Below are 13,160 nucleotides of genomic sequence, written 5' to 3'. Positions count from 1 at the left end.
TGCAAAGCCAGAAGAGCACACAACTTGGTAGATGTCAGGATGTGGGGAGAGGCGGTGGGGTGTTGAGCCGTCTGGGGTCCCATTGTGGACAGCGGCAGTGGTGGTCCAGCATTGCAGTAGACCACCTTTCAGGACAGAGTGACTGATCCTCCAAGTGCAAGAGTGCTGCCCTCAGCAGCTGTCCTCAGCTGGAAAGGGCACTGCATCCAAGACCATGCTCCTCCGGGAGCAGGGGCATCCAGGGTCTGGGCAGGATGATGACCTGGCCCCTCCCCACACAATAAGAGGTCTCTCCAATGGGCCATCCCAGCTGCACAGGCCTCACTGGCGCCACTGAGAACACATCCCCTAGCTGTGGAGGAGAAGCGCATCACCAAGGGTGACCTGCCTCCAACTGCTGGTCAGAGAGGGAGCAGAAAGGCCCAGCACCCTCAGAACAAGGCAGGACAATCCTGCAGGGCCATCCCAGCTCAGGGCTCCCCAAGGGCCAGCTGTCCACTCTGGCCTCTTTCTCTTCCCTTCCCAATGAACCTTCCATACATTAGTCCCCACATCAGGGAACACTGCCCCGAGGAACCCACTGGCACCAAGCACCAGACCAGGGCAAGTGGCACAGGCGGGAAGCAGGATTGCAGCAGCTGAGTCCCATGTCTGAGGGGCTGATTCCCAAGTGCGTGGGCAGCCTCCCAGGGGAGAAGGCCCACAGCAGCAAAACAGATGTAGGTGGGGCCAGGGGTAGAAGCTGGGCTGGAAATAAACAGATAATGACTGAAATGCACAAGGCAGAGGACACCCAAGAACAGTATGAGAAGAGAAGATGGCCAAGGAAAAAGCCCGGGAGGAAAGCGGCCTTGGCATGTGGGCAGAGATACTGTGCGACCCCATGGGAGCCAACGCCAGCGACCCTAGCTTTTGGTTCTGAAAGGCAAGACAGAAGTTACCCTGGAGCGGTGGTGACAAAAGGGCACAAAGGGGCCCCGAGCGTCTGTTCATGCTCCATTTCTGATCTGGGTGTCAGTTAGAGGGTGGCATTTTGTGGCCATCACTGAGCTGCACTCTCATGGGCTGTGCACGTCTCTAAACCAATGCTGTACTTTGACACCTGTATTTTATCAAATGCAGGAGGGAAGGCCACATGGAGGCTGTGCCAGGAAAAGAGGTGCGGAGGAAGACGGAGGCAGCACATGGGCATCCTGAGAGGGAAGCAGGAGGAGGTGTTGGGGGGGGGGGAGCACAGCACCTTCTCACCAGAAAGAGCTGGGCAGCCTCACCCGACAACCTAAACCCAAACCCAGGTCTGCGTGAACCAGCGTCTGGAGTGCTCGTGTTCATATACCCTTGGAAAAAAAGATTGTAGTTGAACTCACGCACCCTGGTCTGACAAGAAGTCCAGCATGGTCTGCAAGAGGAAGGATAGGTGCCTCACGGAGAGAGCCGGGTTCCCCATTCTTCGGGAGGCGTAGACCAACTCATGGAGCAAGCGCATCTGGACGGCAGCCCAGCCTCGGTGCGTGCCTGCAGTGGAAGTTTCAAAATGTCATACAAGTGCTTCGAGGGGGTGCAGGAAATACAGTTAATGTTATGTGCACAACTTGACAGTTTGAAAACAAATGCCTCAACTATCAAACTCAAAGAGCAATAGAATATTTCCCCTGTGTTTACTGATCCTGGAAAAGAACTCTAAAGCATCATGTCTTTCATACGCTAAAGTAGGTTTTACATGATGGTTTATCTCCTCTGCAAAGACATAATTTCAAAAATATCCCACTTTGGTCAGGCATGGTGCCTCACGCCTGTAATCCTAGAGCTTCGGGAGGCTGAGGCGGGAGGATAGCTCAAGGTCAGGAGTTCAAAACCAGCCTGAACTAGAATGAGACTCCATCTCTACTAAAAATAGAAAGAAATTAATTGGACAATATGGAAAAAATTAGCTGGGCATAGTGGCGCATGCCTGTAGTCCCAGTCACTCGGAAGGCTGAGGTAGAAGGATCGCTTGAGCCCAGGACTTTGAGGTTGCTGTGAGCTAGGCTGATGCCATGGCACTCTAGCCCAGGCAACAGAGTGAGACTCTGTCTCAAAAAAAACCAAAAAGCAGCACTAATTAAAAAAAAAAATCCCACTTTGAAACAATTATAACAAGCTGATAACAAAAGATTATGTTTTCAATGGCATGTATTTGAGTTATAGGCATAATTTTTTTTCAAGCAAATACTGATATTTGATTGACCTTAATCATCAATAACCAAGGACAGTAAATTAGAAAGTACAACATTTCTCTAAAGTCTAAGAAAAGTGTAGAAAAGTAGATAGCTAAGTTAGGGAAAAAAGTTACTGATGAACTCCTATGGCTGTCCCCTCCAAAACAGTTCAGCAGATTTGAAATTAAAGGTGGGGAATGCAGAGGCACAACCAACTGAAAACTCTCTCTCCAGGTAATCACAGAGTTTTATTTAGTCCATTCCTTTTGGCGACATTACTATTTTAAAATATTTTTTACCTTAAAACCCTTCATGAAGAAGACATGGTAACAGACACAACAAACAAGTCACCACAAAGTGCTGTGAATTTAGGGGCTGGAGGGTCCCGGGGAAAAGTGCAGGGGGGGGGAGGAGATTTAAGATGTGAGCCTCGGTCATATAGGGCCTGGTTCAAAGAAGTCGCTGACTCAGGCTCCTTCCCAAGCTACCTGGTGGATGACTCCAGGGACCTCTGCAGCAGCGAAGCTCACACCAGGCCAGTGAGCAGAGCCACTTGCTGCGACAGTAAGATACAGACTGCACAATACCCCCCACGCCACAAGACTCAGATGTCAGTGCACCTGGAGTGAGGTCGGGAAATCTGAGTCTTCACACACACCACAGCACACCACACCCCAATGACTCTGATGGCCAGACTATAAGTCACTGCTCCAGCTGACCCAAAACTTAGGTCATGGAAAAACACAGAAAGGTGAATTCAGGCTCAGACAAAACGAACATTCACTGAAAGTCCGTAATAGCTCGTGACAGTCAGTCAGCTAACAAGTATTTCTTGAGAACTTAATACTCTGCAAAGCAGGCACAGGAAAAAGAGTAGGGAGACAAGGTACCTGTTCTTATGGCATCAACATCCCTGTGGTGAGGGCCAGGCAATGAGCCCGTGGTAAACAGGTGCACTGGTGAATGCTGTGAGGAACGCAAATAATCGAGGTGACAGCTGGTGGGGGGAGAGTGGTGCTATATCAGCTGGGGCAGGTGGGCAACAAGGTGACGTATGGGGCAAAACCCTGATGAGAAGACAGCAACACTAAACTGTAAAATGGAGACCGTGGCAGCACGTGTCATCAAGCTATCAGGTTTAAATGCAATGACCCACTTAAAAGCACTTTAGCAGCATATTTATCCTAAATTCTCAGTAAATGCTAGTTGCTATTAATATTATTATGCAATGAATATAATGTGGTTAACACACAACATCAACCTTTGACTCCAGCTGTGAAATGATTAATGATCCAACCTGTTCTGTTGTGTCATCAAGAATGAATCCTCCATTTTTCAGATCTCTATTGATGTATTTATTTGGTAAAATTACCTGTCTCTGTGTCAGAATCCCCTGTGCAGGTTGTGAGCTCGCTCCTGCACTTGAAGACTGTGTGTTATTTATTACTGCATCCCAGGACAGGGCCTGGCACAGAACTGGGTACTCCGTCGACGTTGACTGACATGCGAATGGAACAAGAAAGGCAGCTTCCTCCACCACTTGGACAGCACAGATCCTTCCTCCTTCTATCCTGATCTCTCTCTGTTTGCTCACTAACACTGAGACTCCGCGCCAAGGGTTCCTCTGCTCACAGCTCTTACTCACCTCTTCTCCCACCATCCTGCCCTGCACAGCTGACCAGTCCCCCTTCTGTATTTCCACTGTATCCTGCACAAATTTCAACCCATAGGAGTTATCTGACAGGTACAGCAAGGCACCTAAAAGTTCATGTATTTCTTTCTTCCACCAATCTTCAATTTCCTTGAGAGCCAGGCATCCTTAGTCACCCAAGCATCCCTGATGCCTAGCAAGATGCCTGACACACGGTAGGTACTTAACAAGCATGTGGATCAAGATTAAAGCCTGATGAGAGAAAATTCTCCTATTTCTTAGACATGCATACTCAAGTACATAGAAATGAAATGATGTGAGTTATAGGATTTGCTATAAAATACTTCAACAAAAAAATGAATAACAGAAAAAGGTAAAAATAAAGTAAATGTGCAAACATGGTAAAATCCTGATGACCATTTAATCTGAGTAATGGATCCATTGTTCTATTCTTTCTAATTTGTATGTATTTAAAATATTTCATAATAGGCCGGGTGTGGTGGCTCACGCCTGTAATCCTAGCACTCTGAGAGGCTGAGGCGGGCGGACTGCTTGAGGTCAGGAGTTCGAAACCAGCCTGAGCGAGACCCCGTCTCTACTAAAAGAAGAAAGAAATTAATTGACCAACTAAAAATATATATACAAAAAATTAGGCAGGCATGGTGGCACATGCCTGTAGTCCCAGCTACTTGGGAGGCTGAGGCAGGAGGATCGCTTGAGCCCCAGATACTGAGGTTGCTGTGAGCTAGGCTGATGCCACGGCACTCACTCTAGCCTGGGTAACAAAGTGAGACTCTGTCTCAAAAAAATAAAAATAAAATAAAATAAAATATTTCATAATAAGTTTTAATTGAAATCCTTGGAGCTGACCAAACATGCACACACACACACACAACTTTATATCCTAGTATTTTATTTTTTATAATATAAAATGGAGGCACTTCTCATATAACTATAGGAAAGGAGAAAGAGATAAATCCCCGCAATATTCTACATTGTCAAAAGAAGCTAAGACCAAATGCCTAAAGGATTAAGAAGCCAAAATCAATGTCATGATCAACCTAGCCATGAATTCAAAAAGACTCAATTTGACTAATCTCAACACTACCATATCAAGAATGTTTTTTCAGATAAGAACTGGGCGAATATCACTTTGCTAACTTTTTAAAAGATAATGATCCATTGAAACCTTAAAACCTGTACCCCCATAATATGCCGAAATAAATGAATGAATGAATGAATGAATGAATGAATGAATGAATGAATGAATGAATGAATGAAAAGATAATGACCTAGCTCCTATCACAGAAAGGGGGCGGGGCAGGATGGCCGAATAGAAACCTTCAGCAATCATCCATCCGCACAACATCATGGATTCAACAACTATCCACACAAGTAAGCACCTTCAGAAAAACCAAAAATCAGAGAAAGATATCAGTTCCTATCACAGGTGATTATGAGTAAGACAGAGCATAAATTTTCTTAACAGCAAATAGAGTACTCGTCATAAATAATTTCTATGCGATTCGAAGTGCTTCCCCAATAAAATATGAATTCTTTTCTCTTAGGACAGATTTGTGATAAAATTTTCAACACTCTTACAATCAAAAAGTTCACCAATTTGGAGGTTTATTACAAACATTGACTATGGCCTTTTAGCAAATCCATTTGCCTTACCAGTCTCTTTCACGAGAGTTCCTGAGGAAAATTTAACCCTGTTCAGAAAAAGGACTGAGGAAAAGGCGTGATCAAAACTCTTCACATACAGCAATACAGATAACATTAAAATGATCATAAGCAGCCCCGTAAACCAGCAAATACACACAGCACACATCAGTGTTCCTACCTAACTCCCTGCAAGCAGCTAGTGAGAAAAAGATGTATTTTCAGAACCAGAAAATACAGACAACTTACCTTTTATTCACAGGTACAAGCTTTTAGTAGATTTCCATTTAATTCTCTGAGAAATGTTTAAAGTGGTCCAGAGCAACAGTAGAAATGGGGTTTAAAGTGATTTTTATTTTTTGTTAAAAATGTAATCAGCTGCCACCTATCATTTTTTACATTATTTGATCTCAGTCCTTTACCCTCTTTCTCTACCGTCTTTCACAAAATGATGGCAAGTGTCTCCTCTTCCTGAAACAGAAATCTAAGTAAAAAGCATCAAATCACTTGGAAGTATACTTATTTGTTTTGCTTTTCAAAAGAAATATGTTTCACTCATCAGGCTTAAAAATTAAGAGCAAGAAACAAACTCTATTCAATAAATGGCAACAAACATGTCCTAGTGGCTCATTAGGGTTTGGTCCCACATTATGCGTATCTACTTGGACCCCCACATGGAACAGTGCAGGGGATGTGGTGAGACACAGGGGCCTCTGCCCTTGCAGGGCCTGCAGGCTAGTAGGGAAGGCAGATGTTAAATAGCTGCCCCCAATTTCTTTTAATGTACTTAAAAATTGTGAGAAGTGCCATGAGTAAGAACAACAGGATTCAATGAAAGAGAAAAATAAAAGGATTCCACTTAGGCTAAAGAGACCACAGGGGACCTCTGTGAAGCTGAAGAAATAGCATTTGGCTGAGACCCGAGGATGACAGGGAGTTAGGCAGGGAAGAACAGGGAAAGAGTGCTCCTGAAGGAAGGAAGAGCCATTGGAAGGCCTCAGACTTGAGTACTCTTCGATATAGATAATTGGCCCCATATGAAAAGAAAAAATTAAGACAACTCCTATTGTAACTTGCATAGAGCCCAGGAGGCTTGCTTTTAACCTGAAGCCTGCCTGGAGTTATAATCAAAGGATACTCAAAAAAGTAACTGAAAAGCAATTTAAATCTTCCCTGAAGCCTCTCAGAAGCACACCAAATGAGGATTCTATTCACAAGTGTGCAGAGAAACCCATTAAAACACACTCTCCTCTCTCCAAAATGCAATAGGGTGACTGCAGTAAATACTCTCTCTTCCCTCTTCCTAAACACTATACCACTCCCTACCCCTACTCAATCAAATTTCTCCAGAATAAAGCCTAATTGAGCTCAGACACTCAACTCCCCCTCCTCAGTCTCTGGGATCTATACTCTTCTCTTCTGCCAGTAACTCTTAGCCTTTTAAATGTAAATCCTACAGTAACAGCAGCAAACATGTGCTGAGTGCTGTCCTAAACTCCTCACAGGGACTGACCATTCAATCCTCACAACCTCCCACTAGATAAAACTAGTACCCCCATTTATAGATAAGGAACAGAGACACAGGACATCAGGTGACTTAGCCAAGGTCACACAGCTAGTCAGTAGTGCTGTCCTGCACTCCCACCAGCAGTATGACCTTGGGAATAACAGGTCACCTTGCCAAGCCGCCATTCTCTTCCATGGCATATGATGCTCAGGGTCCCCAGTCACCAAGCTGTGAGAAACAATGTTGTACGTGTGAATGAGGCCACAGCTAGCCTTGTGTGGATGAGAAAGAGATATCTCTCTGGGCAAATGCAGCCTGCAGGCCAAGCAGGGCTTAGCAAAGAAAGTCCCTGCATGGGAAACAGACAAAACCACCCCTTCCTCTGGTCTCACGCAGCCCTGAGCCTGGCAGACAGCTGGGCAAGTGCAGCCAGAACTCCTGTGCAGGCCACAACTGCAAACAATGACCCTGCCCGCACCATGACTGCTCAAGATATGCCATTTAAAATACTGAGAAATAGTGAAGAAAATGTGAACACCTTTTGCAAACAATCGATTTTTTGTAACATCTAATAGGACAATTTTTTTTAATAAATAAAAACATCCTCACCCTTAAGACTTACTATGAAGCTACAGTAATCAAGACAGTGTAGTACTGTAAAAGAACAGACAAATAGATCAGCGGAACAAAATAGAGAGCCCAGAAATAGACCTACATAAGTACAGTGCATTGATCTTTGACAAAGGAGCAATGGCAATACAATGGAACAAAGATAGTCTTTTCAGCAAATGGTGAACTGGAACAACTGGACATCCACAAGCAAAAAAATAATACTAATCTAGACACATACCTTACACTCTTCACAAAAATTAACTCAAAGTGAATCATGGACCTAAATGTAAAATGTAAAACTATAGAAGTTAGTATAGTAACGACTTTTTAGATATGTCACCAAAGTTACAATCTACAAAAGAAAGAATTGATAAGCTAGACTTCATTAGAATTTAAAACTTTTTCTCTGTAAATGACATATCAAGAAAATTAGAAGACAAAACACAGACTAGGAGAAAATAGTTGCAAAAATACATATCTGATAAAGGACTGTTACCCAAATTATAAAGAACTCTTAAAACTCAACAATAAGAAAACAAACAACCTGATTAAAAAATGGGCAAAAGATCTGAACAGATACCTCACTAAAGAAGACATAGAGATGGCAAATAAGCATGTGAAAAGATGCACAATATCATATATCATCAGGGAATTGCATATTAAAATGACAATGGGATACCACTTCACATCTATTAGAATGGGCAAAATCTAAAATACTGACAACACTAAATGCTGGCAAAGATGTGGAGCAATAAGAACTCACTCATTGCTGGTGGGAATGCAAAATGGAAGAGAGTTTGGCAGTGTTGTACAAAACTTAACGTAGTTTTACCATATGATCCAGCAATCATGCACCTTGCTATTTACTCAAATGAGTTGAAAACTTAAGTCCACACAAAAACTTGCACACAAATAGTTATGGCTGCTTTACTCATAACTGCCAAAATTGCAAGCAACCAAGATTCATCAGGTGAACATACAAATAACTGTGGTATATGCAGATAGTAGAACATTATTATTCAATACTACAAAGAAATAAGTCACCAAGCCATGAAAAGATATAAACAAAACTTAAAAGCATATTACTAAATAAAGGAAGCCAATCTGAAAAGGCTACATACTGTTGTGATTCCAACTATATGACATTCTTAAGAAGGTAAAACTACGGAGAAAGTAAAAGGATCAGTGGTTTCCAGGGGTAGGGGGAAGGAGGGATGAAGAGGCAGTGCACTGAGGATTTTAGGGCAGTGAAACGACTCTGCATGATGCTGTAATGGTGGACACATGTCATTACACATTTGTGAAAACCCACAGAATATACAACACCAGGAGTGAACCCTCATGTAAACGGTGGGCTCTGGGTGATGATGTGTCAACACAGGCTCATCAACTATAACAAACATGCCCCCTGGCAGGGGTGTTGACAGAAGGGAGGCTGTATGTGTACAGGGGACAGAGGGTATGTGGGAACTCTCTATACTTTATGCCCATTTTTACTGTGAACTGAAAACACCTTTAAAAAATAAAGTCTTTTTTTTAAAAATAAATTCACAGAGGGGAAAGTATGGTTAGGAGAAGAATATGATAAAATTAATTCTTAAGTAGTCTATATTTAAAAAAAAATAAAATAAAATAAACACCCTTCAAAGCTGCTTGGTAATGTGGACATATAAATAATACTGCTTCCTGTGCCTTAGGACTGTATGTTGAATGCAGCAGATGTCTCCGATACTGGGGTACCCTCCAGCACCACACAGATGCTGCTCGTCATAGTAGAATCAGGACCAGAAGGCCACCTGCTGGTGTCAGCAGAGCGGGTGAGGGAGCCAACCAACACCCCTCTTGTCCTTAAAAGCAAACCCTGGCAATGCCAACACATTATGAGAGCATCGTTTGATTTGTAGGCTTTGTTCTCACCTTTCCATCTCTTTCTTCAGAAAAGCTGGAAGGCGCTTACCATGGGACTACTGCAGTGCTACCGAGAGGCTGGGAATTGGGAAATGGCCTCACCCTAGAAGCCAGTCCCCAGAAAGCTGGGCACTCCATGGGCAGGAATAAAGTAAACTCTGACCAGTGAGGGTGCAAGAAGCAAGCTCTTCTGGAAAAGTGTGTGTCTTCTCTTCACTGACTCCTCGTTTGTAGCTTTGGCTCCAGCTGAGCTTCCTATGAAACACACCAGCCACGAGGGCAACAGCAAATCTTATTGAGATCCCAAATCCCTCATCCTGGCTCAGTCTGACCTTGGCTCCCCAAATCCAGCAACCTCTTAATCAGTCTTCACACGTTCCTCTCATTTCTTAGCTGACTTTGGCACCCCCCACCGCATGGTCATCCTAGACCAAGAGCCTTCCCCCCTTGGCCCCTCCCTTTCTCCATCACCAGTGAGTGTTTCCAGCAGAAACAACACTTAGCTAAAGCCCACCACCATCCGTAGTAAAGGAAGGTAAGAACTAGACTGGTCTTCTCAGAATCAGGTGAGAATCTTCCAAGCATGTACACCAGACCACACTCCATGCATCTGCTATCTGCCATGAGATGTTGTCCTCATTCCTGGAACAAAAAAAAATGGAAACCACAAGGAAGGACTCTTCCTCTTTTTGAAATGCAGAGAGAGAGAGACCCAGACTCATTGGAGCAAGTGGCCAGCCCCCCACTGTGAGGGCCAGGCTCAGAGCTCAGGGCAGAGATAGCTAATGCAGAGGTCCGCCCAAGGACGCCATCAGCAATGACAGTCCCATTTGAAGGTTTCCATTTCTCTTTCTCTTCTGTTTCTCTTTATTTTTTTCTTCATCCTCCCTCGTAATCCTTTATGAAAGTTTTCATTTCTCAACTGTGAGTTCCTATTGTCCTCAGGCACCAAAATAACGCTCTGTTAAGGACCACCTGGTCTTAACAGTGCTCTGAGGAACTAAGAACAGTCCTGTGGCCACAGCTGGGGCACAGCTGTCTGAGGGTGGAAGCAACCCTGAGAAGCCAGTTCAAGGCCCACACCAGGCGTGGTACAGGGGCCACAACAGTCTCTGGGGAAGCATCTGACTGCCCTGAGGCTCCTCGTACATGGAAGACAGACATGGGGATGAAAACCACACGTCATCAGTCTCAATTCATGTATACTCAGGTCCAACTAAAACTGCCAGTCAAGAAACAGGGGCTCAGCAAAGCTTAGGTTCCATCCATCTCTTGGGGGAATGCAGAGGACAAAGAAAATTAGAGAAAGGGAGAGCAGGTGACAGTGCAGGTGAAAAAATCCTGTCATGACATCTGTTTGGGCAAGACGGTAAAATACGATCTGGCAAAGAATACCACTGAATGGGTTCAGACGTGGCTGAGATCAGGCAGGAAGCTTGGCTCATCCATATGTTCCTGCTCAACACAGGGCATGGTGTCTAGCACAAAGTGAAAACCAAGAAATCTCTAGAGAATAGGAGACCTGTTAGAAAGGGTCCCAAATTCTATTCTTGACCTCTTGCACTCAATACCATCAACAACAGCTGAAACAAAAGCAAGGGACAGAATTCAGGTTCAAAATGAATTGGAGCAACAATATGAGTCAGTGTCACTGACAACATCCAACAGAAGGCCGGGCTCGGTGGCTCACACCTATCATCCTAGCACTCTGGGAGGCTGAGGCGGGAGGAGCTCAAAGGCAACTTCTATCTACCATGGATAAAGATTTAAGAATTCAAGCCCCAGAGTACCCAAGTACAGGGCAGGGTTTTAGTCATCTTCGCATCCCAGCACCAATTACAAAGTCTGCCATGTAGAGCAGGTACCCAAACAGTGCACGATTAATTGAATTAAAGCATCATTTTAGTTCCAGCAGCAGGACTGTCAGTACCTCTGTTGAAGTCTTTTGGATCCAGTGACAGACTGTAGCCAGGAAGTGTCTCCAGGAGGAGTTTGTAGCAGGCCCTCCACCCGGGTTCCGTGATGCTCGGGGCCACGCATTGCATGGCAGCCACACGCTTGAAGAACGCCGACTTGCGATGGAAGCCGATCAATTCATAGAGCTCAGACAGGATGCTGTATCGCTGGATTTTTTCCTCCTCAGAAAGCTGAAGCACAGAAATAAAGTAAAAAAGCTTCTGAAAGAAATTTATAAGTGAAACAAGAAACACGCATAAAAAAAAGTATTTTTGTTAAACAAAGACCTCATGAAACATGAAGGAGAGGGACAGCCTCGTTGCCAGCCCTGTGAAATGACAATATCACAAAAGCACTGAGCGGATTTTGTGGACACTCAGAAACCTTCGATGAGCACATTGCTTCAAGTGTAGCCTGTCATTCTGCTACTAATGCCCAGATTCTCTGAACAAAGGTATTTACTACATATCACATAAGACATCTACTTTAAGTTCCTTTTTAGAGAGAAGAGAAGAGAAGAGAAGAGAAGAGAAGAGAAGAGAAGAGAAGAGAAGAGAAGAGAAGAGAAGAGAAGAGAAGAGAAGAGAAGAGAAGAGAAGAGAAGAGTAGAGTTGATGTAGACAATAGGATTTTGGCAGAGACTTTCATCAAATACAAAAATTCTTAAAACCCCAGAATATTTATAGCCATGTAACTTGATAATGAATTGTTAATAATATCACCACCTAATTTAGACTTAAGACTTCATGGCTTACAAAAAGTTTTCTTTCATCCAAGACCTAACTGAATCCTCCCAACAACCCTGTGATGTAGTAATAACAACTTCTGATTCTTAAGCATCTACTCCTATATACTGGCAACCTTAACATACCTTATTTAATCAAAGCAACAATCCCATGAACTTGTAAATAAGGACATTTGAAACTCAGAGAGACATTAATAACTGCACAAAATCAAACAGTCAAGAAGTGTCAGACAAGCCCTGACTCCGGGCCCGGGCTCTGCTCACTGCATGGCGTTCACCTCACTGCACTGGAGCTACCTTCAGAGAGGAAAGAAGGCAGGGCCCACACTGCTGCTCAAGGCACACTGCTAAGGAAGTGGTTCTCTACCTCCCCTGCCCTGGACAATAAACATGTTTCCCACATATTTCTGCGCGCTCAGAACCTAAGTTTGAATACCCTTCCAATCTGTGCCCTTTAAACCCTCCACCCATTCCCCACCCCCAGCACCCACTGTCATGCCCCTTGCCCAGGCCCTAGACCTGAGTCACCTTCACACCACCTTTCTCTCCCTTCCTTAATTCACCCACATACCCTGGCTAGAATAACACTCCTGAAGCACAGCTCGGAGCCCATTATGCCCGCTATGATATGAGTGTTTGTATCCCCCACCCCCCTAAACTCACATGTTGAAATCTAACCCCCAAAGTGACGGTCTTAGGAGCTGGGGCCTTTGGGGGGTTGATGGTCATGGGGGTAGGGCCCTCATAAATGGGATTAGTGCCCTTATAAAAGAGATCCCAGAGAGACCTTCCTCACCCCTTCCAGCATGTGAGGACACAGTGAAAAGACAGCCGTCTATGAACTGGGAAATGAGCCCTCATCAGACACCAAGTCTACCAGCACCTTGATTCTGGAGACTTCCCAGACTCCAGAACTAT

At 44.3% G+C, this 13,160-nt stretch overlaps 1 protein-coding gene across 2 annotated transcripts in view; it reads right to left on the bottom strand.

The window, feature by feature from the left end:
• The window catches only part of TRAPPC9 (trafficking protein particle complex subunit 9), a 609,198-nt gene that overhangs the window by 536,320 nt on the left and 59,718 nt on the right, over positions 1-13,160 (bottom strand). For both annotated transcript variants that reach the window (XM_076004998.1, XM_076004999.1), the window contains 2 exons: positions 11,472-11,688; positions 1,372-1,515 (listed from right to left, as the gene is read on the bottom strand). In XM_076004998.1, the coding sequence (XP_075861113.1) occupies positions 1,372-1,515; positions 11,472-11,688 (361 nt within the window). The remainder of the gene's footprint in view (positions 1-1,371; positions 1,516-11,471; positions 11,689-13,160) is intronic.

This window comes from Microcebus murinus, chromosome 7, assembly GCF_040939455.1.
Source record: "Microcebus murinus isolate Inina chromosome 7, M.murinus_Inina_mat1.0, whole genome shotgun sequence".
Classification (NCBI taxonomy): domain Eukaryota; kingdom Metazoa; phylum Chordata; class Mammalia; order Primates; family Cheirogaleidae; genus Microcebus; species Microcebus murinus.
This window is presented reverse-complemented; position numbering and strand designations above follow the sequence as displayed.